At 47.8% G+C, this 22,932-nt stretch overlaps 1 protein-coding gene and 1 pseudogene across 3 annotated transcripts in view; both read left to right on the top strand.

The window, feature by feature from the left end:
* The window catches only part of aplf (aprataxin and PNKP like factor), a 79,449-nt gene that overhangs the window by 15,349 nt on the left and 41,168 nt on the right, over positions 1–22,932 (top strand). For both annotated transcript variants that reach the window (XM_083635731.1, XM_083635732.1), the window contains exon 4: positions 1,017–1,188. In XM_083635731.1, the coding sequence (XP_083491857.1) occupies positions 1,017–1,188 (172 nt within the window). The remainder of the gene's footprint in view (positions 1–1,016; positions 1,189–22,932) is intronic.
* LOC310774927 (SAP30-binding protein pseudogene) lies at positions 16,677–17,267 on the top strand (annotated as a pseudogene). The gene has a single exon. The product of its transcript is annotated as an SAP30-binding protein pseudogene (transcript).

Genomic DNA, 22,932 nt, shown 5'->3' on the forward strand with positions numbered 1-22,932 from the left:
CCTTTGCCCCCACTATCTAAAGACTGGGGACATTTACAAAATTGGGAGGCACTTAAAGCAGCTACGAGCAACTTTTTCGATTGTTATTAAACAGTATAAATGTAATATCAATGCATCACATCTTACCTCTAATAGTCGACGAGACCAAGGCAGAGTAGTCTCGCTTGAACCCCGAGTGAATCGGCCAGTGTAGTCTGTCTGTGGCCAGGGCAGATCAGGAAGTGAAATGAAACGGTTTGCAGCAGCCACTTCAGCCATAACCACAAAATAACTTCCAAAAAACCTGTTAGAATATAACGAGAGATGTTCCCGAGAGTATCCGTGGCGTTCACATTGTTTATGTTATGTTGCTAGGCAGCGCAAACGGCAAAGGCAGGCAGCTGCGTTTCACTTCCGGGTTTCACTTCCGCGTTTCACTTCCGGGTGTAGCCGGGCCGGCGGTAAGAGAGAGATAGAGAGAGCCCCCTGTTGACGCGAGTTTAGACAGACACAGACTTAATAATCACCTAAGGGAGCAATCTCAGATACACACGGCTTTGGTATCAGCTACTATTATAGGTAAGATGTGATGCATCAATATTGTAATTATACTGTTTAATAACAATCGAAAAAGTTGCTCGTAGCTGCTTTAAAAAATGTAATTAGTGCATCAAGTTGCTAAAGCATAGTGTGGACAACAGCGCTGTTTGTGTCAGTGTGTTTTCTTCACCGTCTTCTGGAAACCAGCTTGCAGGTGCCGAGTGTGTGTTAGAGATGGAGATGTAAATTGAATGAGTTGAATGAAAAGAAAATTAACAAAATCTTGTGGGCAAATTTTGCCCCTGGATCATGGTTCTAGGGGCATTCTGAGATTTCTTGGGGCATTTCTGCTCTAGCCCCTGGCTAAATTCCTACACCGGCGCTAAATCAGTTTTCAGTTGGACTTTTTCAGTTTTTCAACCCCCCCCCCCTCCCTCATTACATCCTGCATATTGTGTTGTTCTGATGACATCCTTGTCGTATATCACTCGTTGCAGAAACAGTCAGGCATTTGATGAAGAAGAAGAAGAAGACTCTCCCAGTAGAGCTGTACCTCCTGAGCCAGATGTTGCTGCTGGACGGGACCAGAGCTGCACACCTCCCCCTGAGGAGCCCGCGCTAGCAGCTGTGGAGGACGACATCAACAGTCTCAATGGACCTGCACATAAGGTCTGCTGAATAAAGATTTACGCTGATCTTACAAAATGATGGCTGGCATGAAAGTAAAGCACACTATATGGCTTAATGTTGCGCTAATGAATCATGATTGATCTTAGAGGAGAATTTCTCTATTTTTCAAACCTGGATCCTATTTTTGTGTGTCTAGTGCAGTGGTTCTCAAATGTTTTCACATGAAGGACACTTAAACTGACAAAGATTAGACCACGGAGCCCCATTTGATAGGATTTTGTCCCACGGTCGCCCATATGATATGATTGATGCTTTTAGATGTTTTATTACAGAAAGTGTATAAAACCCGTGACCAAAATAGTCATTGTGTTACTTATGAATGGAATTATAGCGGGAATAAATTACCCCTGGAATCCCCTGAAGGAGCCCCTAACCCATTTGAAAACCCCTGGTCTAGGGAACTAATCCGAGCATTGGAGCATTTAACATTTTAATTGGCCCAGTATTGACCAACGCTTTGCCTCGGCAGCCCGTACACATACGCCCACTAAACGAGCTTCTTTTTGCAACGGACAACGGCTCAGATTGTTCATGTAAAACATGAAGTAGAAACAGAAACTCTGCCTGTTGCTGTCCGCCACATTGGTAGATATATTCTAGGGCTGTGGCGATTCACTTATCTCCCGATTCGATACTATCACGATACTTGGGTGCCGATTCGATATATATTGCGATTCTTAAGTATTACGATTATTGCGATTCGATATTACGATTTATTGCGATTTTTGTTTCTTTTTTTCTTTTCTTTTTTCAGTTTGTTTGCTTTTTTACACTAGATTAGAACATGGGAAAAGTTGAATCATACACGATATTATCGCCCAGCCCAGCCCTACTCATGATATAATATACAGTCTCTAGTGTATGATATAGTTAAAAACAGGGGCGGACTGGGATCATAATTCAGGCCTGGCATTAGATACCAAGCAGGCTAGGCTGATATGGGCCGACGCGCGTGAAATTTGTCCGTTTGAAGCCCAATTTGGGCCAAGTCCAATTTTACAATAAGATGCACCCACTTTAACCCTGAAGTGTAATTATTACTTCAGACTAACTAATAAAGTAATAAAGCCACTAGTAAACCAGTAGGCGGCGCCTGGCCTGCTGTTCAGTGAGTGGCCTGACTGCGGGCACCCAAATTATTATTTTTTTTTTTTTGTTGCGATTATCGATTCTGGATTCTGTCTGCGTAGAGACCTCTGTGTCTGTGGAGAGACTGCTGTGTGTCTGTCTGTGGAGAGACTGCTGTGTGTCTGTGGAGAGACTGCTGTGTGTCTGTGGAGAGACTGCTGTGTCTCTGTCTGTGGAGAGACTGCTGTGTGTCTGTGGAGAGACTGCTGTGTGTCTGTCTGTGGAGAGACTGCTGTGTGTCTGTGTCTGTGGAGAGACCGCTGTGTGTCTGTGTCTGTGGAGAGACCGCTGTGTCTGTGGAGAGACTGCTGTGTCTCTGTGTCTGTGGAGAGACCGCTGTGTCTGTGGAGAGACCGCTGTGTCTGTGGAGAGACCGCTGTGTCTCTGGACAGACTGCTGTGTCTCTGTGTCTGTGGAGAGACCGCTGTGTCTGTGGAGAGACTGCTGTGTCTCTGTATCTGTGGAGAGACCTCTGTGTGTCTGTGGAGAGACCGCTGTGTCTGTGTCTGTGGAGAGACCGCTGTGTCTATGGAGAGACTGCTGTGTCTGTGTCTGTGGAGAGACGGCTGTGTGTCTGTGGAGAGATTGCTGTGTCTGTGTGTCTGTGGAGAGACCGCTGTGTCTGTGGAGAGACCGCTGTGTCTGTGGAGAGACCGCTGTGTCTCTGGACAGACTGCTGTGTCTCTGTGTCTGTGGAGAGACCGCTGTGTCTGTGGAGAGACTGCTGTGTCTCTGTGTCTGTGGAGAGACCGCTGTGTGTCTGTGTCTGTGGAGAGACTGCTGTGTGTCTGTGGAGAGACCGCTGTGTGTCTGTGGAGAGACTGCTGTGTGTCTGTGGAGAGACCGCTGTGTCTGTGTCTGTGGAGAGACGGCTGTGTGTCTGTGGAGAGATTGCTGCAGATGCATACAGATTGCTAGAGCTTTTGGTGAAGCCGTTTTTCACCTTTTCACAGATGGTGCAGAACATTTGATCTTTTCCATCCACATGTTCAGTCTTGGGAACTTCTCCTGAACTTCTCCAGACAGAACTTCTCCTGACAGAACTTCCCCTGACAGAACTTCTCCTGACAGAACTTCCCCTGACAGAACTTCTCCTGACAGAACTCCTGACAGAACTTCTCCTGACAGAACTTCTCCTGACAGAACTTCTGCTGCCATGAACTTCTCCTGACAGAACTTCCCCTGACAGAACTTCTCCTGACAGAACTTCTCCAGACAGAACTTCTCCTGACAGAACTTCTCCTGACAGAACTCCTGACAGAACTTCTCCTGACAGAACTCCTGACAGAACTTCTCCTGACAGAACTTCTCCTGCCATGAACTTCTCCTGACAGAACTTCTCCAGACAGAACTTCTCCTGACATGAACTTCTCCTGACAGAACTTCCCCTGACAGAACTTCTCCTGACAGAACTTCCCCTGACAGAACTTCTCCTGACAGAACTCCTGACAGAACTTCTCCTGACAGAACTTCTCCTGACAGAACTTCCCCTGACAGAACTTCTCCTGACAGAACTCCTGACAGAACTTCCCCTGACAGAACTTCTCCTGACAGAACTCCTGACAGAACTTCCCCTGACAGAACTTCTCCTGACAGAACTTCCCCTGACAGAACTTCTCCTGACAGAACTTCTCCTGACAGAACTTCTCCAGCCATGAACTTCTCCTGCCATGAACTTCTCCTGACAGAACTTCTCCTGACAGAACTTCTCCTGCCATGAACTTCTCCTGACAGAACTTCTCCTGAACTTCTCCTGACAGAACTCCTGACAGAACTTCTCCTGACAGAACTTCTCCTGACAGAACTTTTCCAGACAGAACTTCTCCTGACAGAACTTCTCCTGAACTTCTCCTGACAGAACTTCTCCTGACAGAACTTCTCCTGCCATTCTGGGTTACATCTTTCATCTTTTTTTGCCTCTGGCGGCCGCAGTGTTTCCTCTTCTTCTTCAGGAGTAGCAGGAACTTGACGTCTTTCTGGCCTCGGCTGAAGTACTGTTGTGCTCGTTATTTGGGTGAATTTAGTTAGGTAAAATAAAATATTAATAATCAGAAAATTATTAATATTTCATAAAATTATTAAAATATTAAAATATGTAATCCTGGATAAGGATTAACCTAGGGGCACCACCTGCAGTTGCAGGACCTAATCTGAATCACCTTTAGTCTTATCTGAAGTGGGGGAGTTCCTAATCCTTAGGCAAAAGTTCACCACAGCTATCACAAAATCACTCTGAAACAGTTGAATTCTAATAAAAGTTGACACTATTTATTATATATAAAATAATAGAGAGGTATGGGCAATACAGTCAATGCATTTCAGTTATAACTAAGTTATATTCTAAAACACTTCGCTGCAATGGGGAGAGAAAGTGTGAGGTTGTGAGGATTTATCTGCAGGGAAAGTGTAAGGCACCGGTTGGGCACTAGGGGGAGGCAGAGTGTGGGTGTGTGTGCAAGTGTGTGCGTGGCTGGGAAACTATACCGATCTCGACCTAAAATGGCCGACCTGGAGTGGTAGGCCGACACAAGATGGATGACGAAGGGGTGTGTGTTCGACACAAGATGGTGGGCAGCCTATGCGCTTCCGCACGTGCCCGTGGGGAAGAACTAACGCTGTCTAGATGAAAAAGGGCCGCGAGGTACTCGCTTCACCACGGCTAGGGTTTAACTGACGTTTAACTGGTGAAATGGGTTCCCCTCGGCTCATAGACTATCTTAGACCCGCTTCAGCGGCTCGGTGAAGAGTTAAATAGCTAGCGTGTAAACACTCGGATTCAGTAATGCATGTATGAGCACAATTACAGTCAGACACAACAGTCACAGATTCATTTACAGTATCATATCAGTCAATCATGTATATCTATGGATATATATCATCTAACTCTAAACAATTCTAAGCCCGGACTTGAGTGATCAATTCAGTCTTACTTGGCTTGCGCGCTCAGTTCTGCACACGCGGGTGCAGTGGTTTGTTATGGTCGGTCTCGCAAGGTTCCTCCGGCGTGGACGGGGGATGCTCGTGTAGCGGGCGTCCGCTGTCCCGGGAAGGAAGGAGAGGAGGGTTGAGAGCAGGCAGTCGAACTCAGCTGGCCACGCTGGGTTTTTGGATCTGCTGTCGTCTCAGTGGAGGAAAGGGGGATCTCACAGCTCGCTTCTTCGGGTTGAAGGCACTCGCCTGGTCGAGGCGATGCGGGTCGGGTTCAGGATATCAAAGCTAGCTTAGCTCTGATGTAGTCTCGTCAGGCCTGGTGGTGGTCTGGCTGCTCAGCTGCGAGGAGGGGGGAAGGGCGGTTTGTCTCGAGTTGAACCACACGTCCTGTTGTGGCGAGAGGCCACTTAGAACTTCAGGAGGACCTGTCTGCAGCTGGAGCTGCGTAGGAACTGAAGATTTTGGGGCTTCAACCCTGTATATAATGTGAGGTGCAGGGCGTGTCTTTGTTGTGGTGAGACACTCTGATTGGCTCACCTTATCTCACTTACAGACAGCAGAGTTGGCTGTCCCTTTGTCAATCTTCGATAACAAAGGAATGGCCCGCTTCCCTGCCGTTTTAGCATAGGTGTGTGAACTCAAATGGCCGGGTGCTTGGAATGTGGGGGTTTGTGTCTCTCACTGTGCCTCCACAAAGACAGTTAAGCCCAATTTATGCTTCGTCTGCCGACACTTTTGAAATGGTCGCAGACAGAAATGAGGACTTGAGTCGACACTTTCAAGTGTCTGCGAGCAGTGTCTGCTACCTGGTGAAATGTCTAGTGTCGCTGACTACGTCACATAATGTCGCGCAAGTCTGATTGGCTATATAGACGGGCACGCGCGACTTCCTTGTTTTAGTTTTCGCTGAAATGAAATTAATGAGCGTGTCCCCGGTATTTTTATCAGCCTGTCCTTGATGTATGACTTCGTGAAAATCACAAAGAACACCGTGACCAACTTCCCAGAGAGAGAGGAAGTGATTGTGTGGTTGTGTGTCGTTATATGCGGCGACGTGGGTTCACTGACAGCATTCCCTCTCTTGCCTGTCTGCACTGCACTAGTTCTCTGCCTCCCTCTGTCTCTAGCGTCACGTGACCGGTGCGCCGTGGAGAGAAGCATAAATGCAGCAACATGAGCGACACTTTATTTTTCGTCTGCGACCATGTGCTGAGCGACACTTTATAATAAGTATAAATTAAGCTTTAGTTTTCACTCAAATGTCTTTCATTCCATGTCAGTGTTCATCAAAATGTCTGGCCCAACATCCCCCTGATGGTTGAAAGGGTGTGTTCTGGCACAGTCTTTAAAGCATCTCCAGGGCCATGCGGCCTGCGGGTGGCGACCCATTGGTTGCCTAGTCCGTGAGGCTGAAAGGAGCAAGTTCGTTAGGTCCTATCTGGGCTCATGTCCGGGCTGATCACCTGTGTCCGGGCAGGACTTTTCTCAAGCTATTCTATCATTCTATATCACACAAACAATACATTCAGATTGTCATCCTATACTACATCACACGAAGCAATACATTCAGATTGTCATCCTTCAAGTTTCTTAGGCAGGGCCTGGGCCCGGTTCTCTGTCTTGGTCACTTAGCTCTTCGTTTTTACACGATTTGCATAAGGGGAAGGGAGAGAAGGAGTGTGAGGTAGTGTAATGACCTGGTTACATGTTTGGTGAATGGGGGTCCAGTTGCCTTGGGGCTGAACTAGACTAGTTTGGTCCCTCGGGGGACCGTGTAGAACACCGTCTGATTCATAGGCTCAGTTTAGTGACAGTGTCATAGCGGTTGTGTGACAGTGTTTTAGCCTATATGTGACCTGCTCTGACCAAATCAGTCGCTTGTCGCGCTGGCTGTTTGTCTAGAAAACGCGATTTTATCCGAAAATATTTATTTCTGTTGTTTTGGGGTTTCATCAGATTATAGTAAAATAAAGCCTTGGCTTTCATTCTCTGTAAAGATTATTGTGAAATTCGACCGCTAAATATACTTTTGAAGCTCTTGAAGGTAGTGACAAAACTGAAAGTAAACTGCGCTGCTCTGAGCCTGCTGCTCTCTGCTGCGTGTGCAGCCTTACGTTGCCAGTTAAACGGGTGTGTCAGTACTTGCAAATGGTAGGCTATATTATAGACTACTCTAGGATTTAAAACGCTGTTTCTAAAGTTTGTCAGGGTTGTATTGTGGAGTTCTGTTATTGGTTTGTTATTTTAGACTAGTTTAGGCTGTTTATGTAACGTTTTAACCTCTTAAAAATCTGCCTCTTCGGGGGTTATGATAACGAACATGGCAACCCGTCTGCAGTCTCTCTCTCGCTCTCTCTCTCTCCCCTTGCTCTCTCTCTCTCCCCGCTGCAACGGGAGAGAGAGAGGGGGAGAGCAGCTGCGTAATTTCTGCATCCAGTGAAAGTCTGTCTGTCTGCCTGTCTGTCTGTCAGATTGATAGACTAATACTAGTCAGTAATCTGCGTGATAATGTTGCTTTACTTTTAAATTCAATTCACAGATGGCATTAGACTGAGCTAATTTCAGATTATTTGCCTCATAGCCTACTTTCAGCTGTCTGTCTCTCTGTCTCTACTCCAGAGCAGAAACGGGTCCGCTATAGATTCTTTGTTGCTGTTATTTGTAATAATTATTGCAACAATTACAATTATTACTATTAATGTACAATTATTATCCTGCATGAATGTAGCCCTAATTACAAAAAATAATGTGGGTGGGGCGTCAGAGGATCTTCTGTCAGTTGGGTGTTACAGAACAGTTTGTATTGATAATAATAATAATAATAATAATAATAATAATAATAATAATAATAATAATAATAATAATTGATATGACTTATATACCGCTTTTCTATGTAGCCTACTCAAATATGCTTATACATGAATATTTCCCTGGGGTTAAAGGCTGCATTACAGTAAAGTGATGCCATTTTCAGAATTTACCAGGCTGTTCTAGCTGGTCTATTAGTTGCCTTTACATAGGCTACTTTGTCATGATATCCACTGAGGTGTACTGAGATGTTATGTGTACCTGTTCAACCAACAAAAGTATCTATCTATCTGTATATTCGAATAGAAGACCAGGGGCCAAATGTAGTGTTAATTTGGGCGTAGAGCTTTTTTGGGCTTACACAGATTTCTACACATACAGTACATGCACAGTTTTATACATTTGGCCCCAGAAGTGGTTTATAGGGAAAGTCTCATCAAATCTGGCAAATTTATTTTCTAATCTAATATTAGAAAGTCCAGTTTCCAGGATTTTCCAAGTGGTTTCCAGGACCTTACCATGACCTACCCCAGATCATAACACACCACCATGCAAATGTACAGCCCACTCCAACCGGAGGTGGTTTCCAGACTTTACAAGTAGTTTCCAGGACTTTCCAGGTGGTTTCCAGGACTTTCAAGGTGGTTTCCATGACCTTCCCATGACCTTACCTGCATCATAACACACTGCCATACAAATTTACAGCCAAATTTAACTTGGGGAAGTGGTTTCCAGGACTTTCCAGGACTTTCCAAGTAGTTTCCAGGACTCTCCAGGACTTTCAAGGTGGTTTCCATGACCTGCTCATGACCTTCCACGGATCATGACACACTGCCATACAAATTTACAGCCAAATCCAACCTGGGGAGGTGGTTTCCAAGACTTTCCAGTGCTTTCCAGGTAGTTTCCAGGACTTTCCAGGTGGTTTAAAGGACTTTCCAGGTGGTTTCCATGACATTGCCATTACCTCCCCAGGATCATAACACAGTGCCATACAAAATTTCAGCCCAATCCCACCTGGTGTGTGGGCATGCACATGCAGACAACTTCAAGAAAAGATGTTTATGTCTCAGAATTAACGTCAAACTTTGAGGCCGTTTTTCTCAAAAACACAGTTTGGAAACAGTCGCGACATAAAGGGGTGTATCTCCCTCAATTGTTGGACTACAAAGATAATTTTGATATCCCCAGAAAGCTGAGAGTCTCCTCTTTCCAATGGTGTATACAACTCAAAATGTCTTTTGGGGTCAATGTGACTGATTTTGTCAGAGCAGGTCACATATGTTCTGTGGTTCAATGATTGGTAGGTTGACAAGGAATCCCATTTCTAGATGCTGTGGATCTATGAAAATTGGGATTGCACTGCCAAGACTATATGCCAAGTGTACCTGAGAGGGCTAGGCCACGGTGGTCGTGGCGGATTTTAAGATTTGTTCAACCAGAGCTAGGGATACCAGGTAGGGGGGTATGTTACCACCACTCAGACTGGTGACTGAGGAGGATATCTCCCTGTAAGGTCTTGTGTCAAGTCTCTGGTCACGTGCACATAGGTCTTGTCCTCTCGTACTATGCTGGTTAGAGTCTGTAAGGCATGGAGGTTGAGTCTGAGTTACTGGCTAGGGCTGTCAATCTCCCTCTATAATCAAATTCGAATTTCAGTGCTTTATACATTTTAATATTCGAATTATATTCGAATATTTTAATTAATTTCTAATTGAATTAAAAAAATTTTTTTTTTTTTTTTTTTGTCTGAGTGAATTGTTGTCTTCTCTTATGTTATGTTCTGATTCTAAATATAGCTGAATCTTTGGGTTTGACCAAGTAAAACTTTTTCTAAGCATTTTACCAAATGTAGATGGAAAAGTGAATGGTGGATGAATATTCAAAATAATATTAGGCTTATCACAAATAGTCCAGCAATGATGTTTATTTAAGAAAACATGTTCCTTGTACATTCATTGCATTAGAAAATAGGTCAGATAACCAGAGCTTAGTTAATATTCATCAGTGATGTATTGGTGCTGTCTGAAATGCTAAAATAAAATAATTGATAATAAAAAAAGACACAGCCTTTGTTTGAGCTCCTTATCAATAAACAAATAAGTAAACTTTGCCAAAACAACAATGAGCCATGAACAAAAAAAAATCAGTCACGTATTGCACTTAAGAGCTACATGTTTACATTCAGTATAGCAGCTTCAACAGTCAACTTCAGTTAACAATGAATGAACATACATTTTAAGAGCTACAGGTAGGTTTACATCAGTATAGCAGCTTCAACAGTCAACTTCAGTTAACACTCTTTTCTTCAAGTATGTTGTCAGAACTTGTCACTGTTCTAGTGTTCTAAAAAAAAAAAAAAAAATCGTTTTTTTTAAATATTAATAATCGAATTTCGTTCATAATTATTAAATTCGAATAATATTCGAATATCAAAATTCGTTTCAACAGCCCTATTACTGGCAGTAGGGCTCTATGTAGCCTAGGTTAGTGGTTAGTGCATACTGGCGGAGTGAGTGGACATGCACCTATCCTGGCTACCCTACTAAGTCTCGTTCACTACCTCTGTGGTGGGGCTTGCCCCCCCCCCCCTTTGGAGGTGTGTACGAGCTGTTAACTGACACTCCCAGTGGCTGCCGCATCAGCGCTGGGTCAGGTGCATGCGTCGGGTTCTGCACCAGAGTGTTGGTTGAACGATTGTCCAACTTAAAGAAAGGAGTGCCGCGCATCGTCATGTTTTGTTCTCTGTGCCGGGGCAACGGCTGGGAGAATGCCTGCCTGCCGGGCAGTTTCTGTCCCGGGCTGATGGCCAGGCGTATGGGAACATTCGCGGTTCGAGCGGGAACTGACGCGCGTGTTTCGTTTGCGGAGAATGCGGGGAGCAGTCGCTCCTGTTTGCACAGGCGGCGGTACAGCTCGGGGCTAGCGGTGGAAACGTTGCGTGCCGGCAGCGATGTGCCAGCTTCCTTGATGACAGCGACTTGTCTGTCTGTGCTAGGCTGGCGGCCAGGTGACGCCCATGGCTTTGGCGTTTGAACCTGAGCCCAAATGCGATTGCTGGAGCAGTCGATGATTGGGACTAGCCGGTCCAGGAGATCCTGGCCAATGAGAAGCGGTTCGGTATCGAGAGGGCTGATGTGAATGGGGTGGCGTATAGTCATCCCCTGGAAGGTGATGTCCAGCAGAGCACGCTCAGCAATGGGAGTTTGGTCTTGTGTGTAGCTGGTGATGCTAACATCACAAGGCTCGATCCGAAGTGGGCTATTGGTGGCGTGCATGGCTCTGCAGACCTTCTCGAAGGTGTTGGCACTCATCAAGCTGATGGAGGCTCCTGTGCCCACTAAGGCGAGGGTGCGAGTGCACCCCCCTACCACCACTGGGGTGTAGATATGATGGGCGTTGCCCTTGCGGACAAGGTTGCCCATGAAAGTTAGAGTAGGACGGTTTGGTGAAGCCTGAGAAGGAGATTTAGGAAGGGATCTGGTTCTTCGGGGTCCCCTCCGCCTGTTGACAAAGCGAACTCTGGCAGGTGGCGGAGGTTCCCCCCTGAGTCATGCGACCGGGGTTTTGTCTGGCTCCGGCGGGGAGCCAGCTGGTTTGTCTTTATCGAAGAACATTTTTACTGTGTCAGCTAAAGCGTTCAGCAGTCGGGTCGACTGGTCTTCCGCGGTTGTTCGCCTGTCCCTACCGTCGGTGTCGTCCCCTGACTTCTTCTTCTTCTTGGGTTTACGTGGTTTCTTCCATGGCTTTTCCTGGGTTTGGCCTTGGAAGTTACCTGACGGGTGTGGGTCCTGGTCTTGGCTCTGCCCGGACTGTCCCTGACTTGGATGGTAGAAGCTACCATGAGGATTTTGGGCCGGCTCCTGGTTCTGCCAGGGCCGTCCCTGGGGGTTTTCTCCCCCTTTGCCCCCGCCCCTGGAGCTTACCTGCCTGTCGGGCTGGTGGCTGGGTGCGTGGGGCCGCGGTGGCTGGGGAACAGCTGGTGCTCTGACTTGGGGCACTTTGTCGCCCTTTCGGGCTAGACTGTCAGCTACTGGGTTCTCTACTCGGTAGACTTCCCTCCCCTGGGCCTCCTCCTCATCCGAGTGGGGCTCTACCCTGTAAACTTGGGAGCCGTCTGTGTGTTTCTTGGCTAGCTTCTCGCGTGTAGTGGGTCGCTCCAGATTGGTGAGAGAGCGCTTGACCTCCCGTATGTAACGGTCGATGTTAGAGGCACGGTTAGTCGGGTCAAAGCGTTCTATGTCCTTGGCGAAGGACTCGATCCGTCGGTCGCGGATGTCCCTTTCCCGCGTGGTGAGCAGATCCTCAGAGTCGGACGACGGTGAGTCACTGAGGTCGTCCTGCTCCGGGCCGCCCCCCCCAATCCAGAAAGGGGTGGGCGTCGCCTCGACCATGGCAACGTCCTTCCTCCCGTCCCGGGGGAGGGGAGGAGTCGATGTAGCGATCATTGCGGTGCTGCCCCCCATCGCGCTCGGGCGCAGATGAGGGGTCGCGGTGATGGCGGTCATCATGGCGTGGCGGCGGCGTGTTGTCACGATTGTGATCATTGTGGCGACGCCCCCCCTCGCGCGTGCACGGTGGGGAATTGTTGCGGTAGTGACGCTCGCTTCTCCTACTCTGCTGGTGATCGTCAGAGCTATGTCCCCCCTCGCTCTTGCGTGGCGGGGGGTCATAGCGGTAGTGACGCTCGCTTCTCCTAGTCTCTTGGTGATTGTCGTTCCAGCAGTCGTCTCCCCCCCACCCCAAAGGTGGGGGGCAGTCGTCGCGGCGACGGTCATCTTGGCGACATGGCAGAGAGTAGGCACGACGGCGGTCGACATAGCGATGTCCCCCCTCGCTCTTGCGTTGCGGGGGGTCATCTTGGCGACATGGCGGAGAGTAGGCACGACGGCGGTCAACATAGCGATGTCCCCCCTCGCTCTTGCGTTGCGGGGGGTCATAGCGGTAGTGACCCTTGCTTCTCCTACTCTCCTGGTGATCGTCGTCCCATCGTGGCGGAGAATAGTCACGATAGCGGTCGGTGTGGCGTTCGTTGCCCCAGCGGTCGTCTGCCCGCCGCCCTGTGGGCGGGGGGCAGTCATCCGGGCGTGGGGGCGGGGAATAGTCGCGATGGCGGTGTGGGAAAGCATGGTCGCGGCGGTGGCCTTCGCGGCGAGGCTCCTCCCCCCGCCGTGACGGCGGGGAGAGGTCCTCACAGCGGCGGCTCTCCCGGCGGCGGCCATCGCCTCTCAGCCACGGGGGAGCGCGGTCGCTCCTGTATCTATTCCCCCCCTCCTCTTGTGGAGGGGAGACTTCGGTCCTACTGTACTCGAACCATGGTTGTTCAAAGGTGGCCTTTTTGTGGCCCCTCTCACGGGTTAGCGAGCCCCCTCGGTCGTCCCTATGCGATTGCCTTAAGGACGTGGACTCGAACGGGGGATTGGGTCCCCTGGCCTCACTGGGCTGGGACCCGAGTACGACGGGCGTGTCGATGTCGTATGGCGAGGGTTCGGCTCCACTACCGAGCCCGTTACGCGGTGCAGCCGGCGTCTGGACGCCGTGCGATGAGGACGCTTGTGGAGGCAGACTTACCTGCCTCTCTTCTCCTGGGACCTGGTGGGGGGTGGACGAGAACGGAGGCTTGTCGGTTTCACGCTTACCGTCATTGCCTCCCTCTCCATCACCCTCTTCCTCAGAATCTGCTTGGGCTGCTCGCAGTTTCCTTTCCAAGTCCTGGATTGTCCTCTCTTGGTCTTCGTTTGAGACCTCCAGGCACGCATTTTGCCTGTCCAACTCAGTTGCTTGGTTATGCAGCTGTGTGTTGGTTGTTCTGTGAAAGGTTTCTCTGTGGAGAACAAGATAAAGCAGCTCTGACAGCATGGTGCAGTTTACCGTACCTGCACTTTTCATGGCGGCTGCTTTTCCTTCCAACCTTTTCTCACATTCTTCTTCTGTGAGCTTCCGCAGATATTCGATCTGTCCTCTCTCCGGAGGAACCGCTGACATGAGCGCTTCATGTAACAGCTGGTCGGATGGGGCCGAGTGCTCTGCAGCAGCACTCTGGCTGTTGTGCTCTGACATCTTACCTGCTGGTCAGTGCACTTTTCTTAAGCTTTAGGTGGAGCTCGTACCTGTAGCTTGAATGTCAAATAACTTGACTTGAGAGGCAGACGTAAATAGGCTTGTAGTCAAACTGTGTTTGCGAAAGTCCTATTGTTGAATTTTAAATATAAGCAGGTTTTAATTCAACTGTCGTTGCCTAATGTTAGGAGTTAGTAGCTATGCAAGCTTGAAATAAGGGGTTCTTAAATCAAAACGATTGAACTGTGTTAGATTGTCTGTTTTAGTTTGAGTCTGTGTCCGTTTGAGCGGTGGTAGCTCTGTCTGGCTCCGCTAGTTCTGGCTGGAAGCTGTTTTGGGAGGTTACTAGCATTCAGCAGCTTGGCATGCGCTCAGTGGTTTCACAATGCAATTTGGGAAATTCAGTGTTTCAGTCAAAATTGTGATATTTGTGGTAAACTCTGCCTGAAAGATGCCTCGGGCGGGGCACCAAATGTTGTGCTCGTTATTTGGGTGAATTTAGTTAGGTAAAATAAAATATTAATAATCCGAAAATTATTAATATTTCATAAAATTATTAAAATATGTAATCCTGGATAAGGATTAACATAGGGGCACCACCTGCAGTTGCAGGACCTAATCTGAATCACCTTTAGTCTTATCTGAAGTGGGGGAGTTCCTAATCCTTAGGCAAAAGTTCACCACAGCTATCACAAAATCACTCTGAAACAGTTGAATTCTAATAAAAGTTGACACTATTTATTATATATAAAATAATAGAGAGGTATGGGCAATACAGTCAATGCATTTCAGTTATAACTAAGTTATATTCTAAAACACTTCGCTGCAATGGGGAGAGAAAGTGTGAGGTTGTGAGGATTTATCTGCAGGGAAAGTGTAAGGCACCGGTTGGGCACTAGGGGGAGGCAGAGTGTGGGTGTGTGTGCAAGTGTGTGCATGGCTGGGAAACTATACCGATCTCGACCTAAAATGGCCGACCTGGAGTGGTAGGCCGACACAAGATGGATGACGAAGGGGTGTGTGTTCGACACAAGATGGAGGGCAGCCTATGCGCTTCCGCACGTGCCCGTGGGGAAGAACTAACGCTGTCTAAATGAAAAAGGGCCGCGAGGTACTCGCTTCACCACGGCTAGGGTTTAACTGACGTTTAACTGGTGAAATGGGTTCCCCTCGGCTCATAGACTATCTTAGACCCGCTTCAGCGGCTCGGTGAAGAGTTAAATAGCTAGCGTGTAAACACTCGGATTCAGTAATGCATGTATGAGCACAATTACAGTCAGACACAACAGTCACAGATTCATTTACAGTATCATATCAGTCAATCATGTATATCTATGGATATATATCATCTAACTCTAAACAATTCTAAGCCCGGACTTGAGTGATCAATTCAGTCTTACTTGGCTTGCGCGCTCAGTTCTGCACACGCGGGTGCAGTGGTTTGTTATGGTCGGTCTCGCAAGGTTCCTCCGGCGTGGAGGGGGGATGCTCGTGTAGCGGGCGTCCGCTGTCCCGGGAAGGAAGGAGAGGAGGGTTGAGAGCAGGCAGTCGAACTCAGCTGGCCACGCTGGGTTTTTGGATCTGCTGTCGTCTCAGTGGAGGAAAGGGGGATCTCACAGCTCGCTTCTTCGGGTTGAAGGCACTCGCCTGGTCGAGGCGATGCGGGTCGGGTTCAGGATATCAAAGCTAGCTTAGCTCTGATGTAGTCTCGTCAGGCCTGGTGGTGGTCTGGCTGCTCAGCTGCGAGGAGGGGGGAAGGGCGGTTTGTCTCGAGTTGAACCACACGTCCTGTTGTGGCGAGAGGCCACTTAGAACTTCAGGAGGACCTGTCTGCAGCTGGAGCTGCGTAGGAACTGAAGATTTTGGGGCTTCAACCCTGTATATAATGTGAGGTGCAGGGCGTGTCTTTGTTGTGGTGAGACACTCTGATTGGCTCACCTTATCTCACTTACAGACAGCAGAGTTGGCTGTCCCTTTGTCAATCTTCGATAACAAAGGAATGGCCCGCTTCCCTGCCGTTTTAGCATAGGTGTGTGAACTCAAATGGCCGGGTGCTTGGAATGTGGGGGTTTGTGTCTCTCACTGTGCCTCCACAAAGACAGTTAGTTTTCACTCAAATGTCTTTCATTCCATGTCAGTGTTCATTCAACATGTCTATCATTCACTGTCAGTGTTCATCAAAATGTCTGGCCCAACAGTACTGAAGCACCATCATCATTATGTTTCAAAAAGAACTTGACCAGCTATGTCTGCTTTGCCATTTTGATCTCGTCAAAGCGCCGTCGGCCGCCCTAAATACTTTTTTTGTTCTTGCTCAAACCGAATGTTTTATGGTCATTCGCGATTCAGTAGGTCAGGGGTCGGCTTGGTTCCAGCCTTAAAACTATAAGGATTTTTCAAAAATCAATGATGTCATCAGTGATGTCATCAGTGATATCACTTGGGCAATTGTGATGTCATCAGTGATGTCACTCGAGCAAGGCTGAGGCTATATAAGTGGTGGGAGTGGCGTTTATTCGAGGCGTGCTAGCGGCTTAGCAATGGCGAGCGGTAAAACGAGTGCCCCTCTTTCCTCTTTGGCGGATTATGGGGACGATTCTGCAGATTCCGATGCTGAAATAGAAGAGACGGACAGCCGTGCCGAATCTGACGAGGGCAGGGTCACAGGTGATGTTAAGGAGATCCCAGACGACCCCAACGAGCTAGTTGCTGCTCTCTCAGAGAAGGTGAGGAACACGTCACCTGATGAGATCAGGATCCCACCTGAGCCCCCGGGACGCTGTCCTAGTCATCTACAGGAGAAGATCTACAAGCTGTACGAGAGGAAGCTCAACGGAGATTTAGACACAAACATTCAGAAAAAGAAAGCATTCAGAAACCCAAGTATTTATGACAAGCTAATTCAGTTCTGCGGTATTGACCAACTGGGAACCAACTACCCGAAGGACATGTTTGACCCTCACGGCTGGTCGGAATACTCTTATTACCTACCACCACCACAGAGGCCCAACCTGCCCGGGGTCATCTCCATCACCACCACCGCCAGGCCCACCCTGCCCGGGGTCGTCTCCAGCACCACCACCGCCGGTGGCACCAAGACCAGCGTCATCTCCACAGTGGCACCATCCTGAAGAAAGCCAAACAGTGAACAGCAGGAATGTGCAGGAAAGAGTGTGTGAGTGAATGAGAAGAACGACTGAAAGATGTGTGTGTCAACCTGCTCTACCTACTTAGTTAGAGCCCTTCTAGCTCTGGAATTCTATCTGCTGCACTGTTGCATCAAGGAGCCAAATCCAGAGGTTGGTGGAAAAAACGCTTGTGGGCCCTTTTTCTGACTCATTTGGGGGGAAGGTGGTCAGATTTCTTTGTCACAGTTGTACACATCACTGCTAAATAAATGGATTTAGATGCTGCAAAAAAAGGTGGTGGGACTGGGAGTATAAATAGGGATAGGAGGACAAGTGGTGCACAGTTGTACTCGATTCCTAGGCTCGCCCGTCCTGCAGCTCGTTAAGCTGGCCCTGCAGCTCGCATTCGCAGCTCGGCTGCTGTGTGGCCCTCAGTCTCCCTCCCCCTCTCCTCACTCTCCTATGACAGCACTGATTATGTCATCAGTGGGACTGATGTCATCAGTGGTTTATGACATCACTGATGATGTCACAGTGGGATTTATGACATCACCGATGATGTCATTTATGACATCACAGTGGGACATGGGACAGACAGAGAGACAGAAGGCTCTTTCACACACAGATCACGCAAAATAGTAGTTCGGGAAGCCCGTCAAGCCTGGCAGCCTCGCCACAGAAATTGTTTTCACACAGAGCCCGCAGCACGGCCACATTCCCGTGCTGCTGTGTACTTTCAGGTGAAATCCCCTGCTCCCGGATTGAAAGGCGAGCAGAGGGATTTCCAGCTCCTCCTAGCCCAAATTAATATTTTCATAGGTTAGTGTAGCCTAGGCTACTGTATGATGAACGAATTCAATTCAACAACAGACTTTCCTCCTTCTCCTAGTCCGCTGAGGAGATCTGTATCGGCATTTTCATTGGCTGTTTGCCGATATCATAACTTAATAAAAAAATGCGCTAATTTGCGGCTGCTGCACCTGGAAGAATCCTCTCCTACAGTAGTTCTGTGTCTGGAGAAATGTCCCGCCCACAGCGCTATCTGATTGGTTACACATCAAGCAATAGCCTATCAGAGGGCTCAGAGATGAAATCTTGACACCTCACCTCAGTGCTCTCTGTTCAGCGCAGCCTGCACTAGACAGGGGGACAGTGCGAGGCTGCCTGAAGCGAGAGCAGCGGACTAGTTGGCTGTTGTGACTGTAACAGTCACACTGTGTTAAGGTAAAGCAGCAGATATTGCCATGCCAAAGTTGTAATAAAGTTAATATACATAATAATTACCTACGCTGACATTGCAAAAACACCACGATCTTATGAGCGATTCGTATGAAGCGCTGCCTCGCACAGTGCAAAGTGTGGTGTGTGGAGATAGGTCTGTCTATCAGTCTACTTTTTTTACTTTCACTCGTCACTTTCTTGATACATGAGGTGATTTCCCCTGTAATTTTTTTATGAATGAGCTGACCATTCGCACCTTTTCCGGCTCGCTGCGACGACCTTTCAAGTGGAGGCGGGTTGTCTGCCAATACGGCGATGTGACAACCTTTGGTGCCGGGACAAAAGGCGTACAAGAATTACCCACCAACGCGCGTTCATGCCTTTCACATCGGAGCCGCGAATCCTAATTTTCGTGCAATTTTCGGCTTTCAAGGCCGGTGTGAAAGACCTGAGAGAAACAAACGGAGCCCACTTGCCCCTTTTATAACAAGGGATCTCGCGGATCACTCGATTCCTAGGCTTGCCCGCCGTACGGGTTTGCTAGCTCGGCCACTGCGCGGCCTCGCAGTGTAAATCCCACTGTGACATCATCAGTGATGTCATTGTCAGAGTAAAATGATTGATTGACTGCTTATTGATTGGTTGTTGATCATTGTTGACTCTGTTTAATTATGATCTAGCTGACACGCATAGCTGACATCTCAGGCACTCATTTTGAGTGTCTCTTCTGAGAAGCTGTTTGTTATGTCGAAAAGGCATTCACCTGGAGAGGAGGAGATAACATTGTGTTTTGTCTTTCCGGTACATAGAAGGTTTTGTTTTGACTTATTGTAAAGATCAGGGTCTTATTTTGTCTTCTTGGGAAACATCTGATGGAATTGTACCAGTCACCAGTCATCGGAGGAGGGCTGGAGTTGGGTATAATTGACATGCAATGTTTAGTTCTTTGCACAAACTTTTGATGATTTGTGACGCTCTGTACAGAGGGAAGCTGATGATGGAATAAACAAATCTTTATTCATTTTAAAACGAGCAACTCATTTTTTGATGGATCAACAAGGCATTTCAAATGATTTGCCACTACATCATAAATCCCAGTGATGTCATAGATCCCACTGTGACATCATGAGTGATGTCATAAATCCCACTGTGACATCATAAGTCACAGTGGGATGGCCAGGAATGGGTCTCGCGCTACTTTTGCATGCTAAAATAAAGCTGATAATGTACAATTTGATTCAAGGGGGGGGGAAACCCTTTCAGAGCACAACACAAACTGTCTATATCCAGGAGATGTCGGGACTCTCGGCTCTGGATCAAGGGATATGATTTGCTGTGTGTGAGTGGGGGCGGGTCATGGGGCGGGTGCACTCGGAGTTTGTCTGTTAAATGATTGGCTGTTTCCGTGTCACTTGTACTAACAAGGTACATGATTGGCTGTATGAGCCACGGAGCAGAGGGAAGCGCTGGATGAAAGTGGTAACATTTCATACATGAACAGAAAAAAATCGATTATCGATTCTGGAATAAAAGATCGTTCAAAAAATCGTGACATTAAAAATCGCGATACTTAACACATTGAGTGCCACAGCGCTTCAGTAAAATTGTCTGGAGCCTGTGCCAGATTCACTTCCATTCAGTTGAAAACAGCTATAGAATTTTTTCTATTAGGGCTATATTGACAGGGCTGGACTCTAATGAAACATTGAACACTCCTGCTTCTTCCAAAGAAGAAATTTTGTTTCTAGACAGTTCCATTATGAAATGACAGCCTCTGAAAGAAGTGCACTTTCAAGGGTTTTCTGCCGTTTTTTTTTACTTTTCAAGATATAGTCACTTTTATGAATACTTTTTGCACTCTAATTTCGAGCACATTCACTGACTCTGGCTGGTGTTTTCTGATGTGGTGGCGTGGTGTAGTTCTGTGCAGCCTGCTCCCCCCACCCCCCCCTCCACCTCTGAGCTGCGGGCTCCTCCCCACACGCACAGAGTCTGTTTTCTCACAGACTCCGTTTTTGCCCCGGACGGATCCTAGCGCAACAAGGAAATGCCAAACGCGACTGAACGAAAAGGTTTGGCCGTTCGGCTTCGGGTGCTGGCTTTCTGGCAGGGAATCGTGTGGAGAAACTATATGCAGATAGATAGAAGCAGAAGAGCTCAGTTGTGGGCGCGGATGCAGCCGAGCCAACTGTCCGCTGCAGACAGAGCAATCTATACGGCTCTGGCTGAAGCATGCATCGGTTTCCCCTTTGATCACGTCTTTCCCTGCTTTCTCCTGCACAAAGTAAAGGATCTGAGGTGGGTGGCGCAGCTCCCGTGTCGATGTTTAAGGTGGCGCCGTGTGATCCCTTGAAGGGATTCATGCTCACTGGCTAGGTACGACCTTAAACAGCAGAATTATGCAATAATATGAATTATGATTTTAGGACGTCCACAGACGTCCTTGGCACTCCTCGTTACTTTTTTTTAGGACGTCCAGAGACGTCCTTGGCACTCAATGTGTTAAGTGAATCGATTTTTTTCTCCCACCCCTAATATATATAGTGTGTCTGTGTGTGTGTGTGTGTGTGTGTGTGTGTGTGTGTGTGTGTGTGTGTGTGTGTGTAAGCCCACCCCTGTCCTTGACTGTCCCTTGCCCGATCTATCCATTGTGGCCAGGTTGGGCGGTTTTCCACCAGTTGGGCTGCTTTGGATTGCATTGTGCGGGGGGACATGGCCGAAACCATCAGCTGTATCTGGCAACACTGCATCTGTCCCAGCATTTCCATGGCATGTGTGAAAGGGTGTCCCTGTATGTAGCACATGTAGGAATAGTGAAAATCACTAGTGGTCCTTGAAATGTTATCGCAGTAATTTACTGTCTGGGAACTGTCTGAAAAGGGCTTTTGAGGCCCCTTTGTCATGTTCCCAGTATGTGCCATATAAACCTGGGAACATAGGACCCTGGGAACATACATGCTGCACTGTAGGAATGTGAAGGTGGATATATAGCGAGCCAAAGTCACACACCCTTCTGGTTAGGTACCAAGGGATTTCATCCGCTTTTCTTTTTCCCATAGGCTAGACCAGAGGTTTTCCAAGTGGGAGGCGGGCCTCCCCAGGAGGGCTCCAAACAGTTTCAGGGGAGGCTCAGTGAATGGAAGTGAGAGATCACATGGAATAGCCTAAATAGTTTGGGGGAATTTTAATGTTTAAAAATAAATGCCTCCAGACAGACTTTTTTATGCCTCCGCCGGCGATAGCCAGGCCGGAGGCATTATGGATCCGGGTTGTCCGTCCGTACGTACGGCCGTACGTCCGTCCGTCCGTACGAGGTTCGTTAACGCGATATCTGAGGAACGCCTGGATGGAATTTCATCAAATTTGCCTCAAACATCAACTTAGACTCAAGGATGATCTGATTAGATTTTGGTGGTCAAAGGTCAAAGGTCAAGGTCACTGTGACCTCTCAAACGCCATTTTCAAGCTTGTTAACTCATTCATGGCCAGTTTAGGACTGCCAATATTTAGCACAGGCCAAAGATTTTCATAATTGTTGGTCATCTTTCAAGACCCACAGTAAATTATCTATTAGCACCAGAGTGATTTGCAATACCTCAAAATGAAGATGTACGTCTCTGGGTTCACCAGGGAAAAAAAGTGAGCTTTTAGCATGTTCTGTACTCTACTTATATCCATTTATATACACCCTGTTTTCACCCAAAAGGTCTCTCTGAGATGACAAACAGGAGAAAAGGCAATTTCTGTAAAATACACATTCTCAAGCAGAACTCGCTCTCAATTCTTTTATTTTGAACTGTATTGACATCAGACATGTAAATACTATTCGTTATGACACAAATGAAAAAAAAAATATATATATATACATGAAGTGCTTTTTTTTTTACATTCAACAATACAGCAGTGTGAGTGAGTGTGCAGACAGACACACAGACAGACAGACAGACAGACAGACAGACAGACAGACACACCGACAGACAGACAGACAGACAGACACACACACACACACACACACACACACACACACACACACACACGATCCCCCTTCGTTGCGTGATTTCTAACCCCACATAGGATAATCAATAACCACGCCCTGTGGCGCCGGGATTGGCCAGGAGCAACACTGGAGGGCACGCAGCCCAGCGATTTCATGAACCAACTGAATAGCTCTTGAGAACGGACAGCGGGCTGCTGTGACTGCCGCTTCTGGCTTGTTAGCTGTTCGTGTGTTTATTTTGTTTTGTTCTGGTCCACCCGTCCTCGTCCATGTCTCCCTGTCCTATCCTCCCTGATATTTGATCGTTCCCGTTTTCCCCTCGGCTATTCAACACGTCCTCACCGCCCTCTGTCGATCATTTCCTCATTCCTCCGATGATCAAACGCATCTCTGGATTACTTTCTCCCGTTTTCTCCCGGCTGGCACACAGGAAAGCGACCAGCTCCTGCA

The sequence above is a fragment of the Poromitra crassiceps genome (genome assembly GCF_964638095.1).
Source record: "Poromitra crassiceps genome assembly, chromosome: 4".
NCBI classification, from domain to species: Eukaryota; Metazoa; Chordata; class Actinopteri; order Beryciformes; family Melamphaidae; genus Poromitra; species Poromitra crassiceps.